Source organism: Megalops cyprinoides, chromosome 11 (genome assembly GCF_013368585.1).
Source record: "Megalops cyprinoides isolate fMegCyp1 chromosome 11, fMegCyp1.pri, whole genome shotgun sequence".
NCBI classification, from domain to species: Eukaryota; Metazoa; Chordata; class Actinopteri; order Elopiformes; family Megalopidae; genus Megalops; species Megalops cyprinoides.
The window spans coordinates 4,270,072-4,297,992 of NC_050593.1; the positions used below are offsets into that span (position 1 = coordinate 4,270,072).

The following is a 27,921-nucleotide window of genomic DNA, read 5'->3' on the forward strand; positions in this document are numbered from 1 at the left end:
TTTTAAGCTATGCCTCCATCACCAAGCTTACAAAACCCACATGCCGTACCTGGCTGGAATAACCAGAAAACACCCCAGGGCACATGCAGGAAAAAACATTCACACAGCTAGTAGCAGCAATATGTGTTAGGGGTGAAGACACTGCATGAGCTGGTTTAAATCCTTGTGCCCTTTGCCAAAGTTCAACCGTTGGATTACTTCAGTTAAGATCCAGCTATATACCTGGGATATATGTAGAATACAGAATGTCTGCTATATCATTCCATCAATACACGGATAATGTTAGCACTTTAGCGCTGAATTTTGGTGTTTAACCATCCACACACAGCATCACTATCCATCCACTGCTCAGCTGTAAAGTGATGTGCAACTAGAATATCTCCTGAAAAGAAATAACATCATGGTAATGGTATTGCACTTTAATATGTTTTTCAAATTGCGTGGGTTTGAGATTCTCACAGAAGTGTCACAGAGACTCACCCCATTACACAGGACCAAATCTATGCATACAGGACACATCATCTGTGGTTTGTAGTCTTAAACCATTGCCAGCTTCACAAAAGTTTGTTTGACATCAGATGAACTTCAATGTTTCACTGAAAAGACCAGTTGATCCTTGTGGCACTGAAAAACCACACAGCACCGTTACATTTTAAGTCTGAAAATTGATTCAGGTGTCATTTACTGCATCACACAAGGTTCGATCAAGCCAAAAGGCAGAACACATTATTTGTAAGTACCTTGGTGGGAGTTTACAGTTGTTAAGCTAAGCTAAAATGAGCTGGAGGAAAAAAAAATACGAGGGGGGGGGGGGGGGGTTATGAGTGACACAAGGTGAAGCTAAATATTCTGTGCAATCTGGTTTCCAAAGCAACGGGAGAATGCATAGTGGTGCTCAGTAGATTGTTAGCAGATATAAGGGCGTTTATAAGTGTGTTTCAAGTGTTTTGGAAAAGGAAAAAAAAAAATCAATTTCAATTCCGGCAGCTTCTTGTGGTGATGACAGCTAGGAAGCACCCTTCGTTCGCAACTTTGAGAGCAGAATTTCGTTCTTCCGGCACTCCTGTGGGGTACAAACACAGCCCTCCATTACAGATTAGCTCCAACTCTAATTCCAAACAAACAGGAAAATCAACAAAACACACCTAATCTCTGACGACACTTTGTTAATACCCACATTCAAACTTGGTTTAACGTGTGGGTCGATTTAAATAATTAGCAATTATGTTTCATTTCATGCCAAAGATAAAAACGGATCAGGCCTAATCCTGAATATCCCTCTGGTAAATGGCCTAATGACAAAATGCATAAACATGTAAGGAAGGCCTGAGATCTATTATTCAAATTAAATTCAAAGGCCCAAAGAAGCACATTTAGTGCAGTTCTGCAAATGTAACGATTAATTCTCCCTCCTGAATATTCATGACGAAAAAAGCCAAATTAACACCTTTGCGTCTGTTCATCAAATGGTGACACTTACTTGAGAACAAATGTGCAATTCGAGTAATCAGTTAATTAGACAACTGTAATTGTCCAGATGTCTGCTTTAAATACCAGATGAGTTGCTGGTGATATGATTTTAATCGCTGCCTTGAAACTTGGCAAGAAGGTAAAAATACACTCTGCCCTAAAATAGTAACGTTTGCCAACACCAATAATATAAAGTGTTCTCCACTTACAATAAATAACAGAAAAAAATCAAACCCATTGTACTGTAATGATCTAAATACAATATATACAAATCCAAATTAAATGTTGGATTTGCTTATAAGAAGCCAATCAAGCATCATTCTTCAGTTGTCATACAAGGAGTTCAACAAGCACATGTGATACTGAAACACAGTCAGCCTCCTGTAGGCTTCTTATACCTGAAGGTCCACAGTCCAACAAGATGTATAATGAGATGACCCTGAAAACTGTGGAGCAAAGTCAAACTGGTTCAATCAAAAATTTATTTCCTCCGCCATCTATAGGTAGAACGGAGGTCATTCAATTATTCGACTGTAGGGCTTCTATGACAACCGCCAGGGGGTAAAGTGCCATTCAGTCTTTTTTTTTGGAGTGGTTAAGAGCCTGGAAGAAACAGGAAGCTGCAGGCTCTGCGGTCCTCCAGCACCACAGTCGAGTAGCAGTTGGGCGCTTACACGTCTGAGGACTGGAGCTCCTTACCTCTTTGAAGTCCTTAACGGTCTTGAAGTAGAGCCGCTGCTTCTCCAGCAGCTCCAGGTACTCATCGTTCAGCTGGTCTCTCCTCATCTTGTTCTCCTGCTTCTTCTTCTCCATCTGCGAGTGGGGGGCGTTAGTGCTTTCTCCTGACCAGGGCTCAATTAGCGACTCACTTGTGCATTCCCATTTTAAACCATGGCATGCGTTCACATGAAATAAATTTACTGTATGAGAAGAGGTCTCTGCACACCTCTTTTACAATTTCTGTGGGAAATAAGCTCTGGTCCATTTTGTGGATAAAGCTTTCGGCAGGGGAATCACGGGCAGACATGTAAAGACATGTGAGCCACCACAGTGACCTGTGTAAATCGCACTTGTTTTTCCTACATCTGAGGTGGGGATTCAAGGGAAAAACTGATGCATCTAAGCTGGGCAAATTTTTACATCCATCTCTCACTTCAGAGAATGCCCAAAAGAGAAACTTATTTAACAAACCAGATTTTACCATGAAATTACACTACACACAGATTAATGAATTCTAGACAAAGAAAGATCTGTGTACCAGTGAAGGTAGAGGTTACAACAGGAAAAACAAAGTATTTACCTTAATTCTATTCTGTTTGATTCCCTCCACTATCTGTTCCATCTGTCTCAGGAACTGTTCTTTGGCTCCTGAAGATGCCATGGCTCTACAGAACACAGCAAACAGCAGTGAGCGCTGACCCAGGATCAGTTCCAGCTTTTTCAATATGGTTGGTGTCAGAACTAACTGAGTGAACTGATCTTGGCTTGGATGCAAAGGGGGATGGGGCGAGACAGTAAATGAAGCAGGGAACCCAAACATATGTCCATGCTACCTATAATGCAACAGGGCACTAGCAAATGAGCCCAGATGGTCACAATCAGAGAAAGGCATTCATATTTATTTGTACCAGCCAAATGGCAATGACAGATATGTCAGTCAGATCATACTCACTGTTGGAAGTTGTCATGAATGGAGTTCAGCAAGTTCACCTGTGGGGGGGAGGGGGGAGGGGGTGGAAAAACAGATCTTTACAGAATGAATAAAGCTACATGGGTGGAAAAACCTCCTCCCTGCTTTCTTGACAATGCCACGGAGGTAGCGGAACGTTTGAGAGAGCAATAGGCAAAAATTAATCTTTGCAGAAAGGGCTCCACAACATTTTTCATCTGCTTGAGACCCATCCAAAAACAATCCTTCCAATGCCCCCTTGACACCTGGCGATAGATTGCAACAAGCTGCTTAAGCAAGTATTTCCATCATTCTTAGCTGATGGGCAATTTCATTGCAGCCGATGGGTTTCTGTCAGACGGAGGGTGATCTGTCTCTCTCGTCTTTCGCTTGAGCCATTTATCCGTCAACAACTTAACAGATAGGATGCGAGACGTTTCTGTCGTCTCAAGTTCTCTCTCTCTCACCTCCTTTTCGAGGAAAACCTTCTTGTCATCTAGTGTGTTGTACAGGGTGAAAAACTGCTTGGTCTCCTTGTGGGTTGCAGAAACTGTGGATGACATGAGCACGAGAGAAGCTTCAGCTGCGTCAGTACATTTCATCTGAAGCTGAAAGTTGCTTAAGGTGGTACCATGAGGTCAGGAAACAACAAGGAAAGCTTTTGGTAATCACTCACTCTAGGGTTGGCTTTAATGCACTCATTGATTTTTTTCAGAAACGTTCAAAAATACATACATACATAATTTCATGCCTGATAATATAAAATCAAGTATATAATCATATAAATGATATATAAATAAAATGAAATTAAACAACAATTGTAAGATAAACAACAGATGACTATTCAGAGATCAGTTCAACATTATCTTTAAAGCATTTGGCTCTTGATTTCAGGACAGTTAAAAATTTCAAAATTATCACCTTCATGCATTACAAAGTATGACCTTTTCAAATATGGGAAGCATGAGAAACCAAATGTTTCTGCTGTAAAACTTTTAAGTAACACTCCCTTCAGATGATTCCCTCCATGTTAAAATTAATGTCCTTTTTCAACACATAATACAATCACATGTTGAGCAAGTTTTTCCTGAGGTAGTTCTGGCATTAAAGATAAATTTTAGGCAGCTACACTGAAGGTAATTCCAGCGGCTGGGCTGATAATGATTACAGGTTTTCGCAGTAAACACACCAGCCATTCATTAAAATGAGTGGCAGTGCACACACACTTCCACCCCGCACGCCTCCTGGAAAACCAGCTTTGGGGGCGAGGTTGCTGCGGGGCACCGTTCCAGGTGTCATGGCAACCAAGGGGTGGGGGTGGTTTAGCTGGCAATCTGCCCAATTTCTAATAGTTCATTACTGAAGTTGCTCTCCACCAGCCTCCACTGTCAAGCCACATCATGTTCGGTGAAATCTAAATTTACTGACGTACGTCGAGTTTGGAACAGAATGGGGGAACAAGTATGAGGTCAAGAAAATGTTTAAAACAACACAGACACTCACTTCACTGCATTTTCCAGCCACTTTGGGGTTAAAGAAAAGGGAGGAAAGGAACGAGACAGAATCGTTGTGAGACGGGATGACACAAAGCAGATGGCTAAGTATGTACCTTGCCCGTAGAGCTCAATAAATCTCTTCTGATACTGGGTTAGCTCTGCGCGGCTTGGCACTTCATCAATCTTCCTCTGTAGGATAGCAATTTCCCTGTTCCTTCGGGCCTATGAGCAAGAAGAAACATGCAAGCCAGTGCCTTTTGGGCCAGTCTGCAGGGATTCTGGAAAGGAAGTGCCTCAGAACAGCGAGGATAGTGAGAGAGAGAGACAGGAGCCTGTGTGGGAGCATTAATCCAGCACTGAGTGGATTTACTGGTTTTAGGTCACCTCTACATCTGAATTGGGAGACACTGTTGTGCAGACAAGTAGGATACTTCAATGTAGTATCTGTGTGCATGTGCACGTGTGTCTACTCCTATGTGTGTGTGTGCGCGCGTGTGCACCCTTTAACACTCAATCCAAACTGAATCCGCCAAATCTGAAACAAAACTTTGTCAGGTAGCAAGGTGTGCTACCTCTGTGTGTGTGTTCTCTACCTGCTAAGCAGACACTTTTCAAAGCGGCTTAAAAGGTAGAAAATCATATCAATACCTTGATCAAAATCACGACAGCTGGCTAATAACCCCACCCAATATCCCACATGATGATGGCCCTCCCCTCCCCAACAAAATAAGCATGACCACAGCTGATCACATGACCAGTGCTTGAAAACAGTGTAACTCTTTACCAGCAGCAGTCTGATCTTCTGCAGCTTGTCCCTGTCTGTCTTGTACTGCTTCTCTATAAGCTGGTTCCGCTCCTGCAGAGAGGGCAGCAGGCATGGTTATGGCCAGGACGAGGGGTTGAGCTGAGCTGAGTAGCTGAGCCAGCTGTGGTCACCATGGCGGTGTTACCTTCTCATCCTGGGCGTCTTCCCCGGCCTCCATCTTCAGGCTCTCGATGCCCTGCTGCAGGCGGACCATCTCCTCCTGAAAGCAGACGTCTGAGGTTACTCCACACTGACCCCAGATCAGGCTCTACAGGTTTTACATTTGTACTGGAGGCTTCAAGGCAGCTCGTACAGGCCTTGTAACCACCCAACCCAAAGGACCCGAGCCAATCATAAGGCCATTTTCAACAGTATCACTAACACATCGAGTAACATTGAGTGGCAAAGGATAAGCAACTCACTTTGGGGATCAAAGCTACTCCCCACTTTAACCACAAGTCAAAGTGAATCAGTCATTTACACATACTGCAGGGAATCCTGTTAAGCGCAGACTCACAGATTCACAGACTCATAATCATAAGAAATCTGACACAAAACGCACCAGATTTTTGAGTGTGCACTTTGGGATCTGTGTGTTGTTTGGAATATCATAGCAATAGCGTAAATCGCAACAAAGACATCAATTTGATTATGTTTCTTATAATATATTAACTTCTCTATAGTATTAACATCCAACAATGTCTGCAAACGTACCACTTAAATTACAGACATGCACATATACATACACACACACACACACCTTGCTGAAAATTATAACAGAATAGCCCAAACCTGAGGATCTAACGGCAAAACACTGGGGTCTAAAAGCCCTACAGCTAAAGCCCTTCCACGGGAGTACACCACAGCCCTCAGTGCAGGAACTCGCTTACCCTGCAGTGTGTGCGGAACTCCTGCTCCTGATTTTTCAGGTTCTCGTTCATGGCCACCAGAGCCCTCAGCTTCTCCAGGATGCTGCAACACAAAACAGCGGCAAACCCTCACTCGTCTCCTGCAGATAAGAAAAGTTGCTATTGTGCTAAAGTGAATCCAGTTACGGTCAGGCCCGCTGCTTCCCTCATTGCAGACGCTGTGCGCTCTCTTGGTATTGGTCCAAATACCCTGCACAACACACTTGGGCCAACAGCGTGTTAGTACATTGCGAAGGAAAGGAAGAAAAGATACATGTTCCACTTATTACTCATTAGTAAAGCTTCTTGAGGGACTTTGACAGTTAACTAATTGATATGAACCAATTAAGGAGTTTTGCTGCTGCGACCACAGTATTTTGATTGGTTGAAATCACTCAACAGTCATCAGCTCCTCCCATTAAGCAGATAATAATGCATTAGAAATCTCACCACTGTCACTTGGGTACTATCTGATGTAAATTTATGATAAAAATTACAGAGCTAGATCTCCACTATTGCACTACAAGGCTGGAATCAAAAAAAAAAAAAAAAGAACCCGTCTACTCTCATAAATTTAAAACCTGACATGTTATTTGTTATCCAAAACTGAAAGTGTTAATGTCTAACCAGTAGATGAGACAATGCTCTGATTTCATTCCAGTCTTAATGTTTTTTTTGTTCTATTTTTCAAATGAAATGATGTAAGTGAAAACCATGACTGCATACAGCTGCAAAGGATTAGTGACATCCCATCCATTAGCAAGTGCTGTCACACTGCTTCAGCAGTCTGGCCCTGTGCTCTGGGGCTATGTGTGATGCTCTGTTGCTCTGTGTACGGTCTGGCAGATCTTCTAAGCTTTCCCTCCTCACCTGTGTGGTCTTAACACCACGACCAGAAGAGACCGCAGGGAGACCGGCTATGTCATTCATCACTGCATTTAATGCTGCCACACCACCATGTTCCCACGGCTTTAATCCATTAAGGTTTCGGGATGGGGGGAGTGAGCTGGGGGGGCTTGCTTGCCCCACACACACACACACACACACACACACACACACACACTGTACATACTCACAGACACTCAAAAGCCAGAAATTCTCACACATGTTCTGGCTAACTTAACTCCCTAACGGCGCATGTGCACACATACACGTGTGCTTGCACATCCACTTGCACCCTCGCGCACACACACACATGCACAGACATACGTGTCTGCGACCACACACAGTGTGAATAGAAGACGAGCTGTGTTCCTGCAGGATTATCTACAGGGGGGGGGTCTCCGCTTTGCTATGACAGCCAGGGATTAGCAATGGGGTCAATATGCAGTAGATTCCAGAGTGTGACCCTCTCTTAATATCTCCCAGAACCAGTGGCGCTTGCAGGTGTACGGCCTTACTTGCAAGCAGTGTAATTTTATGATCTTTGTCTTCCTACCTTCCTGTCACCTTTATCTTCTTTCTATGTCTCTTGTCGTCTCTTCTTTAAATACAAATCTTCCAACACAGTATTCAGAGTAAAAATGAGTAAATGGAGCTTCAAACAAATGAATTTATTTCAAACATTTTCAAAAAAACCTAAAACCAATGACACACGTGTGTCCTCCGCTTGCCAGCCATCTCTGGCTAGCGACCAGTCAGAGCATTCCTCAGCGCCCCTTCACACTGATGCACCCATCAGTGTTAGCGATCCGGTCCCCTCGCAGGAGCTGCCCAAGACATTTGCCACCGAAGACCCATCTAGCTCCGCTCTCTCTGGATCTAACCTGAATTCGGCCACCACACACCCCTCTCTCTGTCATCCCTCCACATCGTCAGCAGATGTTAGCTCCTTTTCAGTCTCCGAGTCCTCCACCGTCCAGACAAACAAACTGTTTGCTAGTTTTGCTAGTCCTGATGAGCCCCATGTAGTTAGCAGTTGCCCACCGTCATTAGCATCTGACTTATCAGATATAGGCAAACTTGAGGCAAATACCCTGAAATGTGCACCAGACTCTGTAAAATTGCATGTGCTACAAAACCGATTCAAACCACACAGAGGATGGGTAGCTCCTTCAACATTAATATTTGGTAAACAGAGAAAAGTGCCTGAAGAGTTTTTTGATGAGTCTAAGTACGCAACTGTGTGTGTGTGAGGACAGTCTGCTCTGTGTTGCATGCATGATGCATGACGTCCGGGGATTTAATTTTGAAGACTAAGCCACTCTGAGATTGGAGCAATGCGAAGAAAATTGTCGCCAAACACATAGCCACACAAGCGTACCAGACCACTCAGTTGCGGGCCTCCAAATTTGTGCAAGTATGCACTGATAAAAAACTTTCCATTTCTGCAGTATTAGATCGCTCTCTTCAAGAAACAACAGAACGGAACAGACATGGCATTAAAGCCATAATTGATCTGATCTGATCGCTACGTGTGGACAGCAAAATGTGCCTCTTAGAGGTCATACCGAGGAGCGTAGTAATTTCCAGGCCTTTCTCAAGTACCGTGCTGAAGGCGACACGACCTTGAAACAGTATTTACAGCTAGCGCCTTCCAACGCAAATTATTGTGGCCACCAAGTTCAGAACGAAATTATTGATTTGCGTGGGAGCCAGATTCAGAATTCCATTCTAGACAAATGTTGAACTGCCCGGTGGTTTTCCATGTTGGTTGATGAATTGAATTGACACTGAATCAGCAATTCAGTGTCAAATCATAGTGCGTTATGTGCATTGTGATTTAGCTGCAACTAATGCAATGGCCTTAGTTACCCTACTCCAAGGAAAGAGGGAAACAGCCTTTGGAAAACTGTGGGAGCAGGGCTGTGCTTTGGCAGCTGAGCTGGATGTTCATCCATCTATACCTCGTATCGTGGCACTGCAGACCAAACGCTGAAACACACTCGCGTCAACCCCAGAGGAGTATTGGCGACGTAATCTTTTCGTCCCATTCATTGATCGCCTCACAACAGAAGTGAGAGACCGTGTCTGCTTAGCGCTACCACGTCTGAAGGGCCAGTATTTGCTGCCCGACAAATTTTCAGCCTTGCCCGACACTCTGTGACAGGAGATAAAAGACAAGTATTGCGAGCTAATGCCCAATGTTAGTGCTGCTGACGCTGAACTGGAGCTGTGGAAACAGCTTAATGCGTTACAGCCGAACACAAACGACATTTGTGACCCGACGCAAGTAAACCCTCCATTATCACGGCCGCGTCAACTTTACAGGAAACCACAAAAACGGTCAAAAAACCATTTTTCATGAAAAATGAGATAGTGGTGGATTCAAATTCCTAAAGTGCTTATCTATCATCCCCCTTCTTTTTGAAACTGAAAGTGATCTGTAAATATGAAAAAAACTATAAATATCAAGGCAAGTTGGTCCTCCGAGAACTGACAGGGGAGAAAACGTCATCAATTTCCTATTATGTTGCATTATTAAAACAAGCGCTGGCATATCGTATGCTTCCATCTTTTAATACAGTTATGCAGTTCAACATCACCCTCTCACATTTGCTGTGGTGTCAATTTGCAACACAAAGCCATTTTGATAAAAATGTAATTTAAACAATACTGAATTTATGACTGAAACCAGAAGGAATGGTCTTCTTCTATGGTGGGAATGTTGACAGCTTTCTTCTTCTGTGGTGTGAGTTTCGATTGGTTTCTTCTTTTGTGGTGTCGTAACACAATGCTGAGCATTCATTGGTTCTTGAAGGGGATCAGATGTACTTTGTCCTGTCTGACTCGGAAGGTGAGGACAGCAATGACGAAGAAAGCATTCCGGACTTGGACAAAAGTATGGTTTGTGAAAGTGATCACGAAGCGGATTTCGAAGAACCATCAGAGAATGTACCGTTCGCTGTTGTGACTGACGAAGCTGAAGATGCCATCAAGTTTGTTGACTTCATTGACTCTGAGGGTGACCAAAAATGGAAGCAATCCTCAATTTCAACTGCGGTTGCGGTCGAAGGCAAAAAGAAAACTCAAAACTCGGATACAAATCCTGTACAAAGAAACTGTCTTACGAACATATATACGAACTATGCAGTATGATCAGCGCGTTGTCACAGTCGGAAAAGGACATGTTCATCATGGAACAACTTTTCAGTAACGGGAGTAGGAGTAACATGACGAACGACAACAAACAAATTGCCACCAAGAGTATACTATTGTACTGTATGGATGTACTGTACTTTGTATTTTATGTCATGTATGTTGTGAAATTTCTTTAGCATTTCAATAAAAGTTTCAGAGTATCATAGCTCTTCTTTTATGTGACTAGAGAAACACTGTGGCTGAAACAATTGCTAAACTCCATGTAGTCCTCCCAGGTAGTCCTCCAACTATTCAAATGCAAATGAACACCCACAATGAACAATGGCAAGGATTTTCCAACCATCAGCAGCCATTAGTCCTCCAGCCTTTCATAGTCAATTGCATCTTGGGATAGCTTGTCTGTCACAGCTGGGTAGATGAGAATGACAGCAGAAGAGAAAAGAGCTGATTTCTCAGAAGTGTGGTTTGCAAAGTCATGATGTTCTATTGAGCATTACGGCCAAAATATTTGGTCAATCTTGGCAAGTGATGCTTCATTTTGTAGCTCTGAATCTGTACTTTATTTTCTTGTGATAAAACAAAAATGGCAATTTTGCGAATGTGCCCCTAAATCATGCGTGCTGTCACATTTGTCAGGTCCTTGAAAGTACTGCAGACTTTTATCCAAACGTCCACTGTGTGCTGAAAGTCCTGCTTACTATGCCCGTATCCACGGCCTCTGCCGAGCGTTCATTCAGCACACTGAGGCGTCTTAAGACATACTTGCGCAGTACGATGACAGACAGAAGACTGACCGGACTTGCCCTCATGAACATTTATTCTGATATGAAAACTGACACCGAAGAAAAAACAATTCGATGCAACTGGTAGAAGGAGAATTAACTTAAAATGTTAATGTAATGGGTGCAACCGGCCGGATCACAAATAAAATTATTTAATGAATTAGGCAATCTCCTAAGACTGAAGACTCACCTCTTCAGACTGCATCTTGGTTCCACCTCAGTCCCCACCCCCTAACACCTGCTACTTGTAGTACTTGCTGCTTATTTTATGTGTAGTATTGTGACGTGTTTTAGATTCTGTGATGTAGTGCCTGATGTATGATAGTATACTTGGCTTTCCTTGTCTAGTCAGGTTGCACAAGTTAACTTAGGGTAGAGCTTGAATAGTGTTATGCTCACACTAACTGGTCTGGGAGTGTTGTTGGCCTGGTCTGACACTGCTGCTCATTCAACTTGAATGAATACACTTCTTTTGTGCTGGAAGTCGCTCTGGATAAGAGCACCTAAATGAATGCCATGTGCTATAACGTCTACCAACAAAGTCTGTTTGGAAATGCCCCCTAGCCCCATGACAGTCAATCACACTACTCCAGCTCGTAACCACTCCTCCAATCCAGAAACAGTTCTCTTCATTTCTGTCCTACTCCTAGTGACTTTCTTCAACACAGTACAGTAACAATCATACATTAATATGTGACTTTACTCAGGATTGTACCAATGTCTATCACAACCTACAGAAAAACACCTACTCACCTGCCTTTCCAGCTTACTTACCAGTCCTGACCTCTCACATACAATGTTCCCTCACTGAGGGTGAGAGCATTTCAAGCTTTTTCCAAAGGGGTTTAGCCACTATTTTAAGAAATATCCTTCATATGACTGTGTGCAGTTTCACCTTTGCAGTGGTCACTGAATAGAATTCATGCTGATGCCCTGAAAACAAACTGCCACTTTAGAGAATCTGCTATAACCCTGAACCATGCAAAGCCACAGAGCATCTGAATACACCATTCCTTTATCCCCTGACCCAAATCAGCTGGCATGATCAGTGTGTCAGAGCTCTTAATTGTAACACCATGACCCACTGCAATCAGAGAGAGTTTAAATGGAGAGCATCCAGCCCTTTCTGAGAAAATAGCCCTCATAAGTATGGTGTATTGGGCCAGCAAGTTTGTTTAACTGTGACAGCAATGGAGGCAAAGGAGAGGGCTTTGTACATGGCTACGTTTGTGTGGTTTGACCATAGCCACAAGAAACAGCTGAGAGGACCGTGGCAATAAGGTCCAATGAGGAGCCCAAAAAGGTGACCAAAGCTTGGAAAGGTACCCCCTTTCAGATTTTGTGTCCACAAAGACACAACACAGGCAAGCTCTGAGTTCAAAAAGCCACAGCCCTGCCTGCATCTGAGCTGCCTCTTTCTGCCACTGACAGCTGGACTGACAGGCCACTAACATTTCCATCCAATCGAATTAACAAATCAAGCAAAGCAATACATGGAATACAACACCTCCATCTGTATGTTTTTCCAATGGGATCAGCTGTTCTGCTGAAAAATCTGGAAACAGGAACCCACCTGGAATCAGCCTGGGCCTCCACTTCCTCCAGGGCCCCTAGCTCCCTCTCCAGCCTCTCCGATAGCTCACTAGCCTGGGAACACATTGTATCCGTCAGCCCTAGCATTACATTAGCACCTACCCATCTCCACTTCTGACATGAATTTATTTATTTATGATATTTATTTGTGTTATGTCAATGATTATTATTATTAATGTAATTTGTTTTTCATTACATGTATGTTGAATGTATCCCATGTGCTAAGACCCCAGCCTAAGAAGGCACTGAACAGCTTTTTTGAAAGATGGCAGATTACAGGAACAGAGCTTTGTGTCATTAGGGATTCTCACCTCAAGCAACTTGCTCTTTGCTTCTTCACACGCAGACTGAATCTCCAAATGTTTAGCTTGCAGCTGAAAAACAAAAGTTTTCTCAAAGGCTAAATCCACTTTGACATGCATAAATTGGGAAAAGCATGCTGCCACGGCAAAAATATACATGTGCATACAAGTGACCCTCACTAGGGAGATACAAGCAGGGGTGCACATAAGTGGTGCGCAGGTGCGCATACGTGGTCAAAATAAACGATGCACGGCATGTATTACTATGTACTATGTATTACTATTTGTGTACCAACATTTTTGGGACACAGTTACTTACTAAAACATTAGAACATTCTCCATGCATCCCTGGTAAGATAGCATTATGACAAATGTGTTAATGTTAATCACCAGTTGATAATTCCTTCGTTCTTGATTAAGTGGATGTGTTTTTTTCCCCAAGTTACCAAGGTTAGCTCCAGCGAATAGTTATCTTACATTATAACTAGCTTACATTTTTTCTCTGGTTTTAAGATTTTCATCTATTCATCAACATGTCCAAGAAATAAGCTACACTAAGTAATTACTTTGGTATTCCACTACCTTCAAAGAAATGCCAGACTGAACCTGATCATAAAAAAACAAGTATTTATTTGTGGAAAAGTGGCTGCAGGAGGTAGCACGGCTCCAAACAGATGATGACCGCACAGAGAGATGGTGCAAAATATGCTGTGAAAATCCCAATCTCAGGGATAAAAGCAGCGCCTTTTACATAGGGACAAAAAATTTCAGTCATCCAGCTTGTGAAAAGCACGAGAAGAGTAAAGGGGACATGACATGAACATAGTGCAAACTATAAATAACGGGTGCAGCCGAGATCAGAAATCCAGTCGCCCTCTTGACAGGTGGCAGGACAAACTGAATGAAGAATAGCGTCAAGCGCTGTGTAATATTTTTCTGTTGGCCTTTCACAAAGCGAAACATGCACGTCCCATGCGTTCATATGAGGAGGACATTGCGCTTTTCAAAAGGCTTGGAGTTAATGTTGGGAGTGCACATCATTCACGAGAAGGGGGGACCCGCATTATTCAGAGCATCGCACAAGCATCAGTTCAGAATTGAGTGGAAAAACTGAAGGCATCTGAATTTTGGGGTGTGCTCTTTGATGGATCAGACAACATAGCAAAAGTGGAGCAGGAAATTATGTACATTGTGTCTGTGTCTACGGAGAGTTTACCTCTGATTTCCTTGGATTAATTAATCTGGGTGTGAATCGAACAGCACAGGACATAGTGAACAAGCTTCTGTAACTCTTCTATGGTTGTGGTTTAGGGGATGAGTGGAAGACAAAGTTGGTTTCGGTGTGCACAGAAGGAGCTGTAGTCAACGTTGGAGTTTACAATGGGGTCATTCCCAAATTGCGTCAGTTGGTTGTGATCGGGAATTCCCTTGTGCATATTCTGTGTACCGCCCACACCCTTGAAAACTGCCCTAAGTCAGCTGATCGCATGGTTCCATACTGTGAGATATTTACTCGCTTCATTGTAAAGTTGCTAAGCTTTTATTTACAGAAAGAGGGTGCAAAAAGAACAGAACAACTAAAGAAGGTATGTGATGAGAATGGCATTGCCTTTGTCAAACTAGGGAAGTTTCACAATATTAGATGGTCTGCATGGAGGCAAGAGACTCTGTTGAAAATATGGAGGCTATTACCTGCCATTCAAATTTAAGTGGCTACAAGTGTTGACAGTCACCTAAATCATATCTGCACAGAGCGTTTTCGGTGTTTCCTAGCCAACATGCTTGACACTGGAAACATTCTGCACTTCACCTCCCTCAGGTTCCAGCAAGGGAATTTGACTATTGGTGAATGCAAAGATGAGGTCATGGTAGCTATTGGACAACTGACACTTCTGCTTGACAGTGAAGGTAAGTGCAGGAAAGAGACTGTTTCAAATGCTGATGCTGATAAAGACAAGATTGATGTATTGAGAGGTTTAATTAATGAGTTTGAAAGCAATTTTGAATCCCTCAAGTCATGTGATCTAATTTTTAATTTTTGATCCTTCAACTTGGCCTCAAGAAATGCAAGAGTTCCACAGTTTTGGCAACACAACCCTGAGTAACATGCCTCAGAAATATGAGGCCAGCTTGTCTGTTGACAGAGATGCCACTCTAAGAGAATGGATGCCTTTAAAGCAAGGAGGGAAACGTTTGGCAGCCTCCTCTGTGTATGACTTAGTCAACATAGTGAAGACAAGCAATCCAGATAGTTACTCCAACATTCACAAAGTCACTCTGTTGTCCCTTACACCGCCCTTGAGCAGTGCTGCATGCGAGAGGGGATTTTCACATCTCAATATGATAAAAAACAAGTATAGATCCCGCCTGTCAGACTTTCACCTCTCATCCCTGATGCACATCCACTTGTCTAAGATGACAACAGAGACTTCTGACCAAAAGCCAGCTGTTGACCGATGGATGCAAACAGCTCATCGCAGGCTCAACCAGGGAGAAATGCGTAGGCCTACATCATCATCCACCATGTTTTAAAGATAGGAAGACAGTGAGGAGAGCAGTCAGGAGGGTAGTGATGACGACAGCTTGTAGGATATTCATGCAGTGTAAAAGATGAGCACCAAGCAACATCTTCAGGTGCTCCTTTGAGAACCAGACCAAAAATGTTATGTGCACCCACTGATATAAGATCCCAGCAAAAAGATAAACGCACAAACACTGTATTGTACCAGAAACAAACTAATGTGCAAAGGGGAGTAAACACATTGACTGAAAGCAGCAGTGAAATAAATGCATGTGATATGTAAAAATAAATTAGAGAGTGTAGGTGTTGGCACAGCGCTCTAACAGTGAAACCAGGAACATGCAGTGCTGATTGGCTATTCTAAGCTGCAAAAAGCATACCCATGGTAATGGTAATGGTCTAGACAGATAAGTATATTGAGCAGCAGAACACAAAGATGAACATGAATTTCATTGTCACTGTGATGGTGGTGAGGCCTGGATGGTGATTGGCTGGTGTGGTCTGATAAGTGATTGGTTGGTGTGGCCTGGATGATGATCTGCTGCTGTGTTCTGAATGGTGATCGGCTGGTGTGGTCTGAGTGGCTGACCCGGGTTTCCCCACCTCCTCCAGCTGCTTGGTCTTTTGCTGGATCTGTTTGTTGAGGGACGCCACCTGCCTGCGGTGCTGCTGGGCAGGGCCGTAGCGCTCAGACCGATCCTCTGCCGACCGCTCTGTCTGCAACACAACGGGGGAAGGCCTCATTACTCACGCATTACCACTACTTACTCATCTGCATGGCAGCCACTTTTGTCCAGGAATACTAAACTTTCATATATATATTTTAATATATAATCTACATATATGGCTAGAGGTTTACTTTTTTTTTTAACAAATTTTCCAGATGTGTACTGTACTGAAGTAATTCACTTCTAAGATGCACTACAGTATGCACCACTCAGGATTACAGGGTTAGAAACTGCATCCTTGTGGGTTCCTTCACCTCTATACTATACCTCTGTCCCACAGCTAATTATGCTGGAATAAACTGCGAGTGCATGGGGCTGCATCTGTGCCTAAAGAAACTGTTCCTTTATTACTCCCTGCTCCTTCCGCACAAAACTCAAACACACACACTCACGATGGAAGGGCAAACAAGTTATAGTGAATCATATGAACCTCTTTTTCTACTTTTTACAAAGTACATAAACACATGAACAATTTCTTAATACCTTACTGATTATAAGACAGTTTCTTGTTTTACACACAAACACACATACACACACACACACACACACACAAATATGGCACAACAAAGTAACAACTCACAGGTTGCCAGGGAATAGTACAGATTGATTTATAAATAAAGATCATAAAAGGGAGATATATCCAAGAATATACACTTGTTAATGCAATTCACAAATAAGTGGCAGTGGTATCTTTCATAACCTCTAACGCCATGAGGAAACAGAGACTTCCCTCTGAGCAATTTCACAGCAGATCTTTCCAACATAATTACAGACTGCAGATAATTATGTACTGAGACAAGGTAAGGATTAAAGGAAATATCTTAATTAAAAATAAATAAAAACAAAAACAAAACTTGTACTTTTTAAAAACTATGAAACTGAATATTATTAAGATGTGTATCATAGTATTTATTTTTTTCTGAATGGGGGGGATGTTGCGTTATCCACATCAGACACAGCCATGACTCACCTTCTGTCCACAATATGAGGGAAGACTCCCCTTCTTCACACACCTTCTTCTGGGACTGAAGCTGAAACTCACCTTCTCAGTGTATTTACTTATCAGTGTATTTAGACTTAGGTAAGACTCACTTCCTCAGTGTACTGACACATATGGAAGACTCACTTACTCAACATACTAAGACATAGGTACAACTCACCTTCTCAGCATATTGAGACATACATAAGACTCACCCACTCAGTGTATAGAGACATAGGTGACTCACCTTCTTGGTGTACTGAGACAAAGGTAAGACTCACCTTCTCAGCATACTCAGATGCAATCTGCTTGATCTCCTCTGACTGTAGCCCCACAATGTGGCCCACTGTGCTAGCTGTCAATCTCCCCTGCAAACAAGAACACACTCAGAACTCAGAACTTCAAAAAGGTGATTGAGCTGAATTAGCAAGATTACATGCCCATAATTCATTCTTCTCATGAAGGAGTAACTGCTGAATGCAATCAGTGGGCAAACAGTTCCTGTTGTATTTTAGTTCTCTTTTCAAGAGGAATACATTTGACATTATTTTTGTGTAAGGGATTTCAGCAACTTTAAGAAAGCTTTGTTTTCTCTTCAATTCCTACAATACATTCATCATTATTTAGTCATGAACAAAGCTTTGGTAGCATTTAAAATCACAATGATGAGCATCATGCTGAGACTGAACGGAGCCCTGTTTGCCCCCAAGTCTCCAATTATAAAGTGCATAGATGCACTACTGAAACAGCCCAGGAAATGGGTACTATCCACCCCACGGTTCCCTCTCTTGTTCAGGCCCAACAGGCCTAAGAGATACAGGAACACTGAAGTGTTTGGGAGATTCACCTTAAATTTAAATGCACTGTAAGACTAGACTAGCTGCCTGCAGGAGCTGTGACAAGTCACAGAGAAATCACAGGCTTTTCCAACTTATCTTCAAAGGACTCTATTCTAGTTAGTTAAAGCATTTGCTGATCTGTACTGAAGGGATAAAACAAAGGTACCTCCCTGGGATCCTTTCATAGAGTCACTAAGTGCTCGAAATTAAGTGCTTTCACTAATGTGTGGTATGCTTTTTGATGACCAAGAGTCAAAATGGAAAATGCTTTCTACTGGCTGTAAAAATTAGTTATATTAGCCTTTCCACAATTGAAAAGACTGCTGTTAGACATGGCAGCATAATCGTTTTCTATGGCTATTTCCTCCAATGGAAAGAAAAACAAACTGAATCTCATTCCATCTTCTTTTCAGTCAGAATGTCATCTTACGCATGGAAACTGGTAGATACCAGAAGCAATGATGAAAACAAAATTGAACTCTCTGTCAAAAATGCTATTAACACTGTCAACCTGTGCTACAAAGTCAGCTCCAAAACTGAGAACTGGTGCAGTTCTTTTTTTTAACAGGACTGATTTGGGAAAATGTATTGCTGAAAGTATCCCGATAAGGTTGAGATCAGTGCCAAAAGAACATACAGACGCCACTGTACCTAGTCAGAAATGAATGCCTATGATGCTGACAACATTTCAAACACCGCAGTAACATTTTTTCAGGGAGTATGCTAATTCTACCACAGCATCTGGTAAGATTCCAGAATATTCAAAACCCGATGGACTTTATAGCAGCAACTAAAGCCATGCAAATATGAATGAAACGTTGAATAAACCAACAGATGAAATAATTGGTCATATTATGAGCATACCTGACCTGAATAAATTGTTAATCGGGGGGGTGGGGGGGCTCTATTATTATGTATAAAGTCTTACCTCCTCCGTTGCCATGGCAGCCATGCCAGTCATAAGAGTTTTAATGCGAAGCTGAAAGAGAATAAGAGCTCTGTGAGCAAATGCCATCAGCCACTCATCAGGAGTAATGCTAATACCTATCTGCCTGTGAGCTTCATAATTGCTAAAAGGCTAAGATATCTTGAAGCTTGTTTTTTGTTGGTTTTCGCCCCTACCTTTCCAGTTTTGTTGAAAGAGGGCAAAAAATGTTATTTTCACAATGAATTACTGTTGGGATAAAACCTACTTTTAAAAATGATCTCTAAATCCTAATAAAACATGAGTCAAAAAACAGACATGTTCAAGGACTCCAGCCTTTTCTGTGATTGAGTTGCACAATGGTTAATAACAGTGGGCCCGGCAGCAGTAACGGTACTGGTTCTGTTAGACCCACCTCTTCAGCAGCCTGCAGGTCCTCCTCCTCTGAAACCTCCGTCATCCCATGGGGCAGACCTGGGGTCAGAGACAACTTCCTGTCCTCTACCTGCAGGGCATATCACAGCATCCTATTACTATTAATAATACTTAATAATAACACATTATAATTGTAATATTATTCTGTTCTGCATAATGATATAATTATATTAATATCATATTACTAAAACTCATTGTCTAGAGTTTGTAAGGAGGCATATAGATAACCCTAACCCCAACTGATTGTCTGTTTTTCTTTTTTTCCTAACCATTGTTTGAGGGGTTAGAAGCATTTTCATATCTTTTGTTCATATCACCTGGTGCAAACCTGCAATCTAGCTGAGTTGTGCAGAACAGAAGCAAAAATAAGAACAAATCTTAGCTTTAAATGCTAATTGCTAGGTCTTCCATTAGAACTGACTCAGTGTGGTACTGGGTCACATGGTCTGTGTCAAGACGAGTCGGGGATGGGTATTTCATAAGCAGTCCCACTGTCCTATCCGACTGTATGGCCTGACACCTGAGTCTGAGCTGTGCATTCTGTCCTCTGCATTTGACAAACAGCTGAATGAATGCTTTTGGTCCCATGAGGTGTGACCAGAGAGAGAGGCGCAGAGACAGTGGCTCATTTTAAATATTAAGGTTACATCCAATACTCACTTTGTCTTGCTTGGACTGTTTGCTGAATCCATAACGTCTGGGTCAAAAAACAAAAAAAAAATGGTTAAAATGCAGTGAATGTTTACTCGCATTCTGTGAAAGCACGTTCATGAATTCAAAGAAAGACAAATACTCAAATGTGATTAACACAATAGATTTTACAGTATTTACTGCACTCTGCTCTAGTAACTGATGTTGTGCAGAAAACTCCATGCACAAGGCACAGCAACATTAGGCAATTTAGAACAGTGGATTTGACAATATCAGTGTGCGCTGCCACTACCGTTCATCTTCACCACTACGGACAGGAATTCTTAGGCAGTGAGTGTTAAATCGCACCATTCAAGGTTTTCAAAAAGCCAACAAAGAAAATATATGTTTGCCAAAATGTAATAAGGTTAAAGTTACTGTTTCAGTCAAATTTTCAGTCATCTAGACATTTTCATATATTTTAGGTAATTAGTTTTGTTTTCATATACAAAAACCGATGGCTAGTACACCCATCTTAAGACTCTGAAAAACTCTGCAAGATGAGTCATGTTTTAATGTTCGCGGAACATACAGGATATACAGATAGCTTGTTCCATCAGAAGCATATAGCAGGATGTGTTGCCATTCATGCGGCTTTCATCAGCAGCCTCCCAGTCGGCGATGAAAAGGTGCACGTCATCTACTCATAACCCACTCTTTGTGTCCCGCTCTCTCCCAAGTGCCTCTCGAAGGCGAGTGATTCACACCAATAGCTCAGCGGCCGAAAGGCATCTCACCAAAAATGAAAACTGCTGGGGGGGGGGGGGGGGGGACCCCACACTGCCCCGCACTGACCCCCGTGGCCACAGCAAACCCTCCTGTTAGTTTCACACACTCCAGGAGGCCATCACAAAGTTTTCAGCGGATTCTCATCCAGCAAAGCTTTAGTTACCCGAAAGCGTCCTCCATCAGAGACACTCAAAGATGCCATGCACTCGCAAGGCCATACTCACAGGATGTAATCAGGAAGTCTTAGCAGAGAGTACGCACAGAATGGAGAGAAAAGGGAGAGGTGAGAATGCCTAGAGGAATATGAGAGTTCCACTCAGAAGTGGCATAATTGGGTTACATTAATCAAAAGTGTAACAGCACACAGTATTGATGGAGGCCGCGAGTTTCTCTTAAGTGAGCTGAATCATGGTGGCAGAATAATATGCTAATGGAAAAAACCTCTCTAATCAAGGAGGAATCTCATGAGCATTCAACCCCACGTTGTCACGGCAACATAACTACTGCACGCTGTTGCCATTTTCACCCCCTGCTGAAAAGGATGATTTACCAAATTGTCTTGAAGAGGACAAATATTCAAGAGGACACACGCACTCACATATGCACAAAAAAGGCGTGAAATGACATTCACAGAATTCAGCACGTTAGAGGTGGCCTGAAATGAAAGGGCATTTTTTTTCACTTGTCAGATACCAGCTTGTTTAGGTGTGGGTTGGAAGTGGGATAGATGGGAACATTTGAATTTGTTATGAGAAATGCTAGACATACACATAACAGTGGTTATGCTCTTCAGTACCGAATGGGGTGAAATATGAACACTCTGAGCACAATGTGTTTGAGACTTTACATAAGCATGGAAACTGTGTGTGCATGCGCACACGCACACATTTATTTCCTGGTGTCAGGGGTGCTATTCAAATAGTTCAACCACCCCATAACAAAAATCCAGTTAATCCTGTGTAAATAATGACTTGCTGTAAAGACATCTGCCTCTCACGCTTTCAGGCAAGAAGAATTATCATATCAATGATTTCATGCAGGGTAACCTCTCCTATGTGAATATTAATGGCAAAGTCTATAATTGGATTTTTCCTTACGTTTTTGAAAATTAGAAAGCAGCTGATCACCATAATTCATGAGTGACGTGGTGGCTGAATATTGGAATGGCTGAGTGTTTTGTGTTGTGTGCGTGGATGAGCGGAAAACCGAGCTGACCTTCCATACTCCAGCAGCGTGGAGTGAACTCTCGACTCCTCATCCACCAGCTCCCCCGCATCCGCCTGTCGCTTGTACTTCCTTTGGGGTTTGTAAACATCCTGCAAAAATTTGCAAAGGAAACAAGCCGCTTACTTACAGAGATTAGCAAAGAGACGTGGACATGAGGTATCGAGCGACTGCAAAGCAGGTCTGAAATGGGAGAATGGGATGTAAAAGAAAAAAAAGACCCATTAATACAGTTTTTGGGCAAATTTCATCAATTTGTACTCCTTGCGATTTTAGAGTGTTATCTCTGGTGACTTAACGCAAGCAGCCTGCTCAGTGGCCACTGCCGCCTTAAGCAAACATGCACAGCTAAAACTTCCAGCATGGGCAAAACCTTCAACATTACAAGCATTCTGATTGACTAGGAAGGCAATGGTCCCTCATCACTGTTACCCTCTTGATTGGAAAAAGGTATAAAACTAAGCTAGCCTTGTTCCATCTCCACAGTATAGAGTGAGGTATATGTAATATAGCCTAGCTCACAGTTCTGCTAAAAAACCTCTTACGGCAGACTTTCATCTTCTTTGAGAGCTACGCACAATACTTCCCCTCCTCTACTCATTCAACTGTCACACAAAGCCCATGCTGGTCTGGGATCCAGTGGTGTAACCACTGCGCTGCATTACCATCGCGGTTTCAATTCATCAGAATGGTTAAGGAGGTGTCACCCTGAGTCACAAATTTGACTGCGACTGTGTTTAAGAATTGCATTAAGTGCACTTGGGAGGGTGTGGGAAATTATTTCGGCGGAAGAAGAAAACAGCAGTGGTCTGTAATGGCACTGAAATCACCGGTTGCCGTCGTGAAGGGGGCCAGGAAAGGGGGCCTAGAAAGGTTTGCGTAATTTACGGGCATGATTAATGAAAGAGTCGCTACTTACAGCCACCTCCATGACAGTCCCTATGGCTTTCTCCTTTCTCTGCAGAAATTCGTCATCCTAAGAAAGAAGTGAGACTCAGAAAAAAAAATACCACCAGTCTGGTTCAGCAAAAATACACACTTTAGTTAAATGTAGAAAAATCTGACCACTTTCATATTTCAAACCTCTTTTCCCGAAAGTCACCCTGGATAAGACCGTCTACTAAATGCATGTAACGCAATGTAATGTTATTTTTATAAAGATAACTGCCTGTCTGTATCATTTTAAAGCATGACTCTGCGTTGAGTGCACTCATTCTGCAATTTGCTTTTTCTGTTTTTTCTTAAATATCCAAGGCAATTTAACAAAATGTAACAAAATTCAGACCAATTTGTAGTCTTGGATGACTACTGTCCAAATGTAGAGGTCCAGGCTTAGCTCAAAATAAAGGACTTTTCTCTCCCTATAAAGACCAACAGTATATAATCTATTCTCACTGACCTAAATCAATCATCTCAGAACTAATGAGGTTTACTAATCCAGTGTCTGAGCCCCTCACAGCTGATGCTATGTTCTCTACATATTTCTTTTACCTGTGTTTCCCTCTTTACTATTCTCTTCTCTTTGCCAATAAAAACTTCATGTTGTGTTGCCATCTACAACAACTTCTGGTCCTTTTATGCCCTCCAGGGCCTCTCTCACTTCACTTGTGCTTGTATCTGCTGTATTCAGACCTCTCCGTTCTCAATATCTCAGTTTTGTTTTTTTCAAAAATAAAAAAATCACACCTCACCTCTGGAGTACTGTGGGTCTTCTGGAATTGTGCCATGGAGTAGGAGCGAATATAGTCCCCCATTTCTTCCCTGGTCTCAATGGCACGCTTCACCAGCCACTAAAGCAGGAATGAGAAATTTATGGGGAAAAAAACAGGCTGCATACTAACTTAAGAGGTGGGACAGCTAGACAGGTTAAGATCAGGACGTAATATGTGGCAGCCTACACAGTGCATGTCTCTCTGACAGTGAGCCCCAAAACTGGACCATTTGAATAAAATGAACAGGCCTCTATGCTACTTTGACGGGAAAATAAACGTCTCCTGGATCTTGTTTTGGTAATGTTTTCATCTTACATGTACATCCTACATGTATTAGGAAAACACACTGCTACTACTCACTGAGAGCAAGAAATTTGTGAGTGCAATAAACCAGGATAAGCTTACCTAACCTTCAACCAAACGCCAAACATCTGGTGTTGAAAGTTAAAGCTGATCCAGGGCTAGCACTCAGGGTCAAAACTAACACTGTTTCAATCCACTGCAGCAGGTACAAGCAAGACTGACTTCATAAAGCACTGTAAGCCATTGAAGATGACTGCTTCATTCACAACTGACCAATCACCAACTCAGCCTGAACTATGTAATGCTTTGGAAAGCCACTCCCATGACTGCATCCTCTGAATGTTTTTTTTTTTTCCCCCAAATGCCAATATGGCTCTGTGCTGCAGACTGTATGTAATGTGGGGCCACACATCTTCTATGTCTTGAGATGTGGAAAAATTACATACACCCATGTGAGGACAATAATCTGATCATTTCCGCTTTTAAATGCAGTTGCTAATTAGAAACATACTATCACATGTAAACCTAGAAAATAGCCATCTCCGTCCGCCACACCTGTTGCCTGGGTTACCTGCACGACAGGGAAGATGTGGATGAAATCCAGACCCTGGATCTGATGGGGTTCCAGGCGGTGGGGGCACTTCATTTTTGGCAAGACTGACACAATCTTCTCAGTAAGGGCTCTGGAACAAACCAGAATGCTGCTCTAATATCTCTGGGCCATGCACAACCTGTTCAGTCTGTGAACACCTCCGACCATGGTTTATGAGCAGTCAGAAAAAACATAAACAAACAAACAAACAAACACACACACACACACACACCTCAAGTTTGACCAAAAAACAAAAGAATTATTTAAAAAATGGTCTTGCTGACTGGAGAAGGCCATGTCTCACTGTGGACTGCTGAAATACCAGTCAGTAATGAGAAAACCTTGTAACAGTATCTCAACATTTGTCTGTTGGTCATTCCAACCACTGAGTGATGTGCTACCCCTCCTCTGGTCGGCAAAAATGAAGGTTGACCAAGCTTTGATCAAGACAAATGTCATTGTAGGGAAGATGTCCTTTTTAACACAGACAGATTGGTGTTGACAGCTTTTGAAAACTACCAAAGAGCAGTAGCTCCTCTCCTATAAGTCACTGCATCAAAATTTTGTAATATTACCCAGACAAAGGAAGCAAAATCCACTTGGAAACCCAATGTAATCAATCTGCAAATTAAGAGTAAATTACAGAATGAGACTGACCTTTAAAGACCTTTAAAGAAAATGTCACCACTTGCTGTTATTTGCCGCACCGTTAGCTCTTCGGTGGGGCATATTAACAGTGATTATTGTCATAGCTTACATCTTCTGACCGATTGTGGAGTTCTCTTGGAAAAGGAGATCCACATCGATGTCAAAGTTGCACGTCGTGATGCACCAGGTCATGCCCCCGACCACCTATAACGCAAAAGTTCAAAATCCAGTTAAATGCGTGCTTCAGGAGCAGTACACTTGCACGGTACATGAGGTCGAGTGGGCGTTTCCGCACCTTGTCGAAAGGCGACAGTCCCTTGATCCGAGCCCTGAAGTATCCCGCAGCCAGAAGCAGCTCCAGTATCTCTGCCAGCTTGACGCTCTGTTCCTCATCCTCTCGCGTCTCCACCTGAAAAAAAAAAAAAAAACAAATCGACCTCATTTCGTTCATGTATCACAACTGTCCTGACGAAGCTAGCTGTTTATGTTCGCCTTACGACCTAGTTAGCAGGGTGGACATCGAGCCGCCTTACTCCGCCTTGATCCAGGAAAACAACTAGCTAACAAGCTGGACATTTTCCTAGCCCTATGTCAAAATTTCAAAATATGGTAGTGACCTAATTAACGCTGGCTGGCATCAAGTTTGAATTACCCGTAAAACTACAGCCGAGTCTTCAATAAACGCAGCCCTCTTATAATCGTCGGTATGTGCGACTCTTTCAGGGAAATAAACGTCTGCCTCAAATAAACGCCGGAGAAATTATATTAATTTTTCGTGACTATAAAACGAAAGAGTACTGGGTTAAAATGCTTACAGTAGTCCTATTTATTTTTTGTGGCTAAAAACGAAATAACACAAACAAATAATTTTTAACATTATGCTAAATGAGGTTGTTTAAGTGAATTCAATTTGCCTTATGTGTGTTCATCTGTTCACGAATTAGATTTAACATAAACGAACAAAACAAGCTGCCTTTCGAATCATGGTAGCCTATATTCACGGTGATACCGCTATTCTAACAGACTGTGCTCTCCCATCATAGGTTGCAATGACAATGTGTTTATTAATGATTCCTGAGTTGAGCTCAGGAGCGCTGCATAATGTTTGTTAAGTAGGCTACGGGGGGAGGGCATGGTGAATTATGCTGGTCAGTTCAGCTACCAATAACTTGCAGAAGCCTGAGGGCTTTAGGTGAAATAAACGCACGTCTCTTGTTATCGCCGACTCTCCAATAAACGCCGGTAAAGTTAAGTAAGTGAAGCAAATAAACGCCTCGGCGTTTATTGGAAGTTTTACAGTATATCTAGAAATCTAGCCAGCTAACTAAGTAGGCAACATCGCAGCAACGTATCAAAATAGCTGTCTAGCTTCGGTTTCCCATTCTTATGTGTCTAGTTGTCGTTATGTCTAACCAACCATACGCCATTATTAACATTCGCCTGCGAGCACGCTTTGATATTTCCAAATAAATGCATTCCGTTATTGCAATTTTCAGTATAAATGGAAATAGGCTACCTGGGTATCTGGCAAGACCTATTGCAGCGATAAGGACTGCTAGCGCTAGCGTTAACTAGCTAACAAGTAAAACGATGTTACTCAGTCATTATAGTTGGATCACAAAAATGCAACAACATACTTTGAATTCAGCTTAGTTGCAAAATCATATAACTGACATTTTACCTGAATAAGGTTGCCTTCTTGGTCATATTGAGCCCCGATTTTTGATCCAGCTCGCACTCTCGAAAATACAGAAGTAGACGCCATGTTTGGCTGGAAATAAAGTCACGTGACTGTCATATGACGTTCATTCACAAAGTACAGCATGGAGCTTAAGTCCAGCAAGCGCTTGAAGGATATTGCCTGTAGCCATTTGTTACATTTGAAATATAGACTTCACTTACCCTATGTGAAATATTTCATTCTTCAAAAAAAAAAAAGATGTGAAATTTCCATTTTGATTATCAAGCTGTTCACCCACTTTTGCCATGTAAAACACTACATTGATGCGTTCAATTTACGTTGTAATTTTAGGATATGTATCAACTTTAAAATGAGAAGTACAACTAATTTCGGCGTAAAATTGCTTTCCTAACTGCAAATTCTATTTGTGTCCAGTAGATGGTAGGCTAAACCCAGAAAATGTTACTTTGTGCGTTGTGCTGCTGCTTAGTCCTTCCGTGTCAATATTTAAATTACTCACCTGTCTGATCCAAGTATAGGTACTGTGTAAGAAAATTCAAAACATAATCTTTGTCGACAGCTTTGTAATAGGTGATGCCCGTCTAGCATCAATAAATAAAGAACAATGGCCACTCAGACGTGGGCAGAAGTGTTGATGTAGTACCCCTTTTCACCACAAGAGGACTCCTGGCAAATAAGCAAATAAATAAAATACTCATTAAAAACGGTTCTAGAACTGTAACTGTCAGAAATGCAATAGTTGTGCAAAAGTCTGTGGCATTTTTTTCATTTTATACTTTATATTATTATACCTCTTATCCATGTAAGAAGACATATACATCTGTAAGT

General features: G+C 42.2%; 1 protein-coding gene across 1 annotated transcript; it reads right to left on the reverse strand.

Annotated features, from left to right (window-relative positions):
- Positions 1-784: 784 nt before the first annotated feature.
- Positions 785-27,157, reverse strand: ccdc93 (coiled-coil domain containing 93). The gene is made up of 23 exons (XM_036541097.1): positions 27,073-27,157; positions 25,687-25,800; positions 25,501-25,595; positions 24,723-24,834; positions 23,828-23,926; positions 23,056-23,112; positions 22,128-22,228; positions 20,154-20,190; positions 19,474-19,563; positions 19,062-19,112; positions 17,576-17,662; positions 16,191-16,304; positions 13,076-13,138; positions 12,745-12,818; positions 6,331-6,412; positions 5,586-5,660; positions 5,420-5,491; positions 4,749-4,857; positions 3,607-3,689; positions 3,143-3,180; positions 2,771-2,855; positions 2,170-2,283; positions 785-1,063 (listed from the first exon to the last, which is right to left on the reverse strand). The coding sequence occupies exons 1-23, from the start codon at positions 27,154-27,156 to the stop codon at positions 1,007-1,009; spliced, it is 1,893 nt and encodes a 630-aa protein (XP_036396990.1). The 5' UTR covers position 27,157; the 3' UTR covers positions 785-1,006.
- Positions 27,158-27,921: the final 764 nt, after the last annotated feature.

Bases quoted from the DNA above. Each gene is read 5' to 3' on its own strand.
- ccdc93 (XM_036541097.1), bottom strand. From the start codon at position 27,156: ATGGCGTCTACTTCTGTATTTTCGAGAGTGCGAGCTGGATCAAAAATC. The intron at 4,858-5,419 runs GTAAAGAGTTAC...TCTTGCTCATAG, and splicing joins AGAAGATCAGACTGCTGCTG to GCCCGAAGGAACAGGGAAAT. The intron at 3,181-3,606 runs GTGAGAGAGAGA...TCCCCCCCACAG, and splicing joins AGGTTTTCCTCGAAAAGGAG to GTGAACTTGCTGAACTCCAT.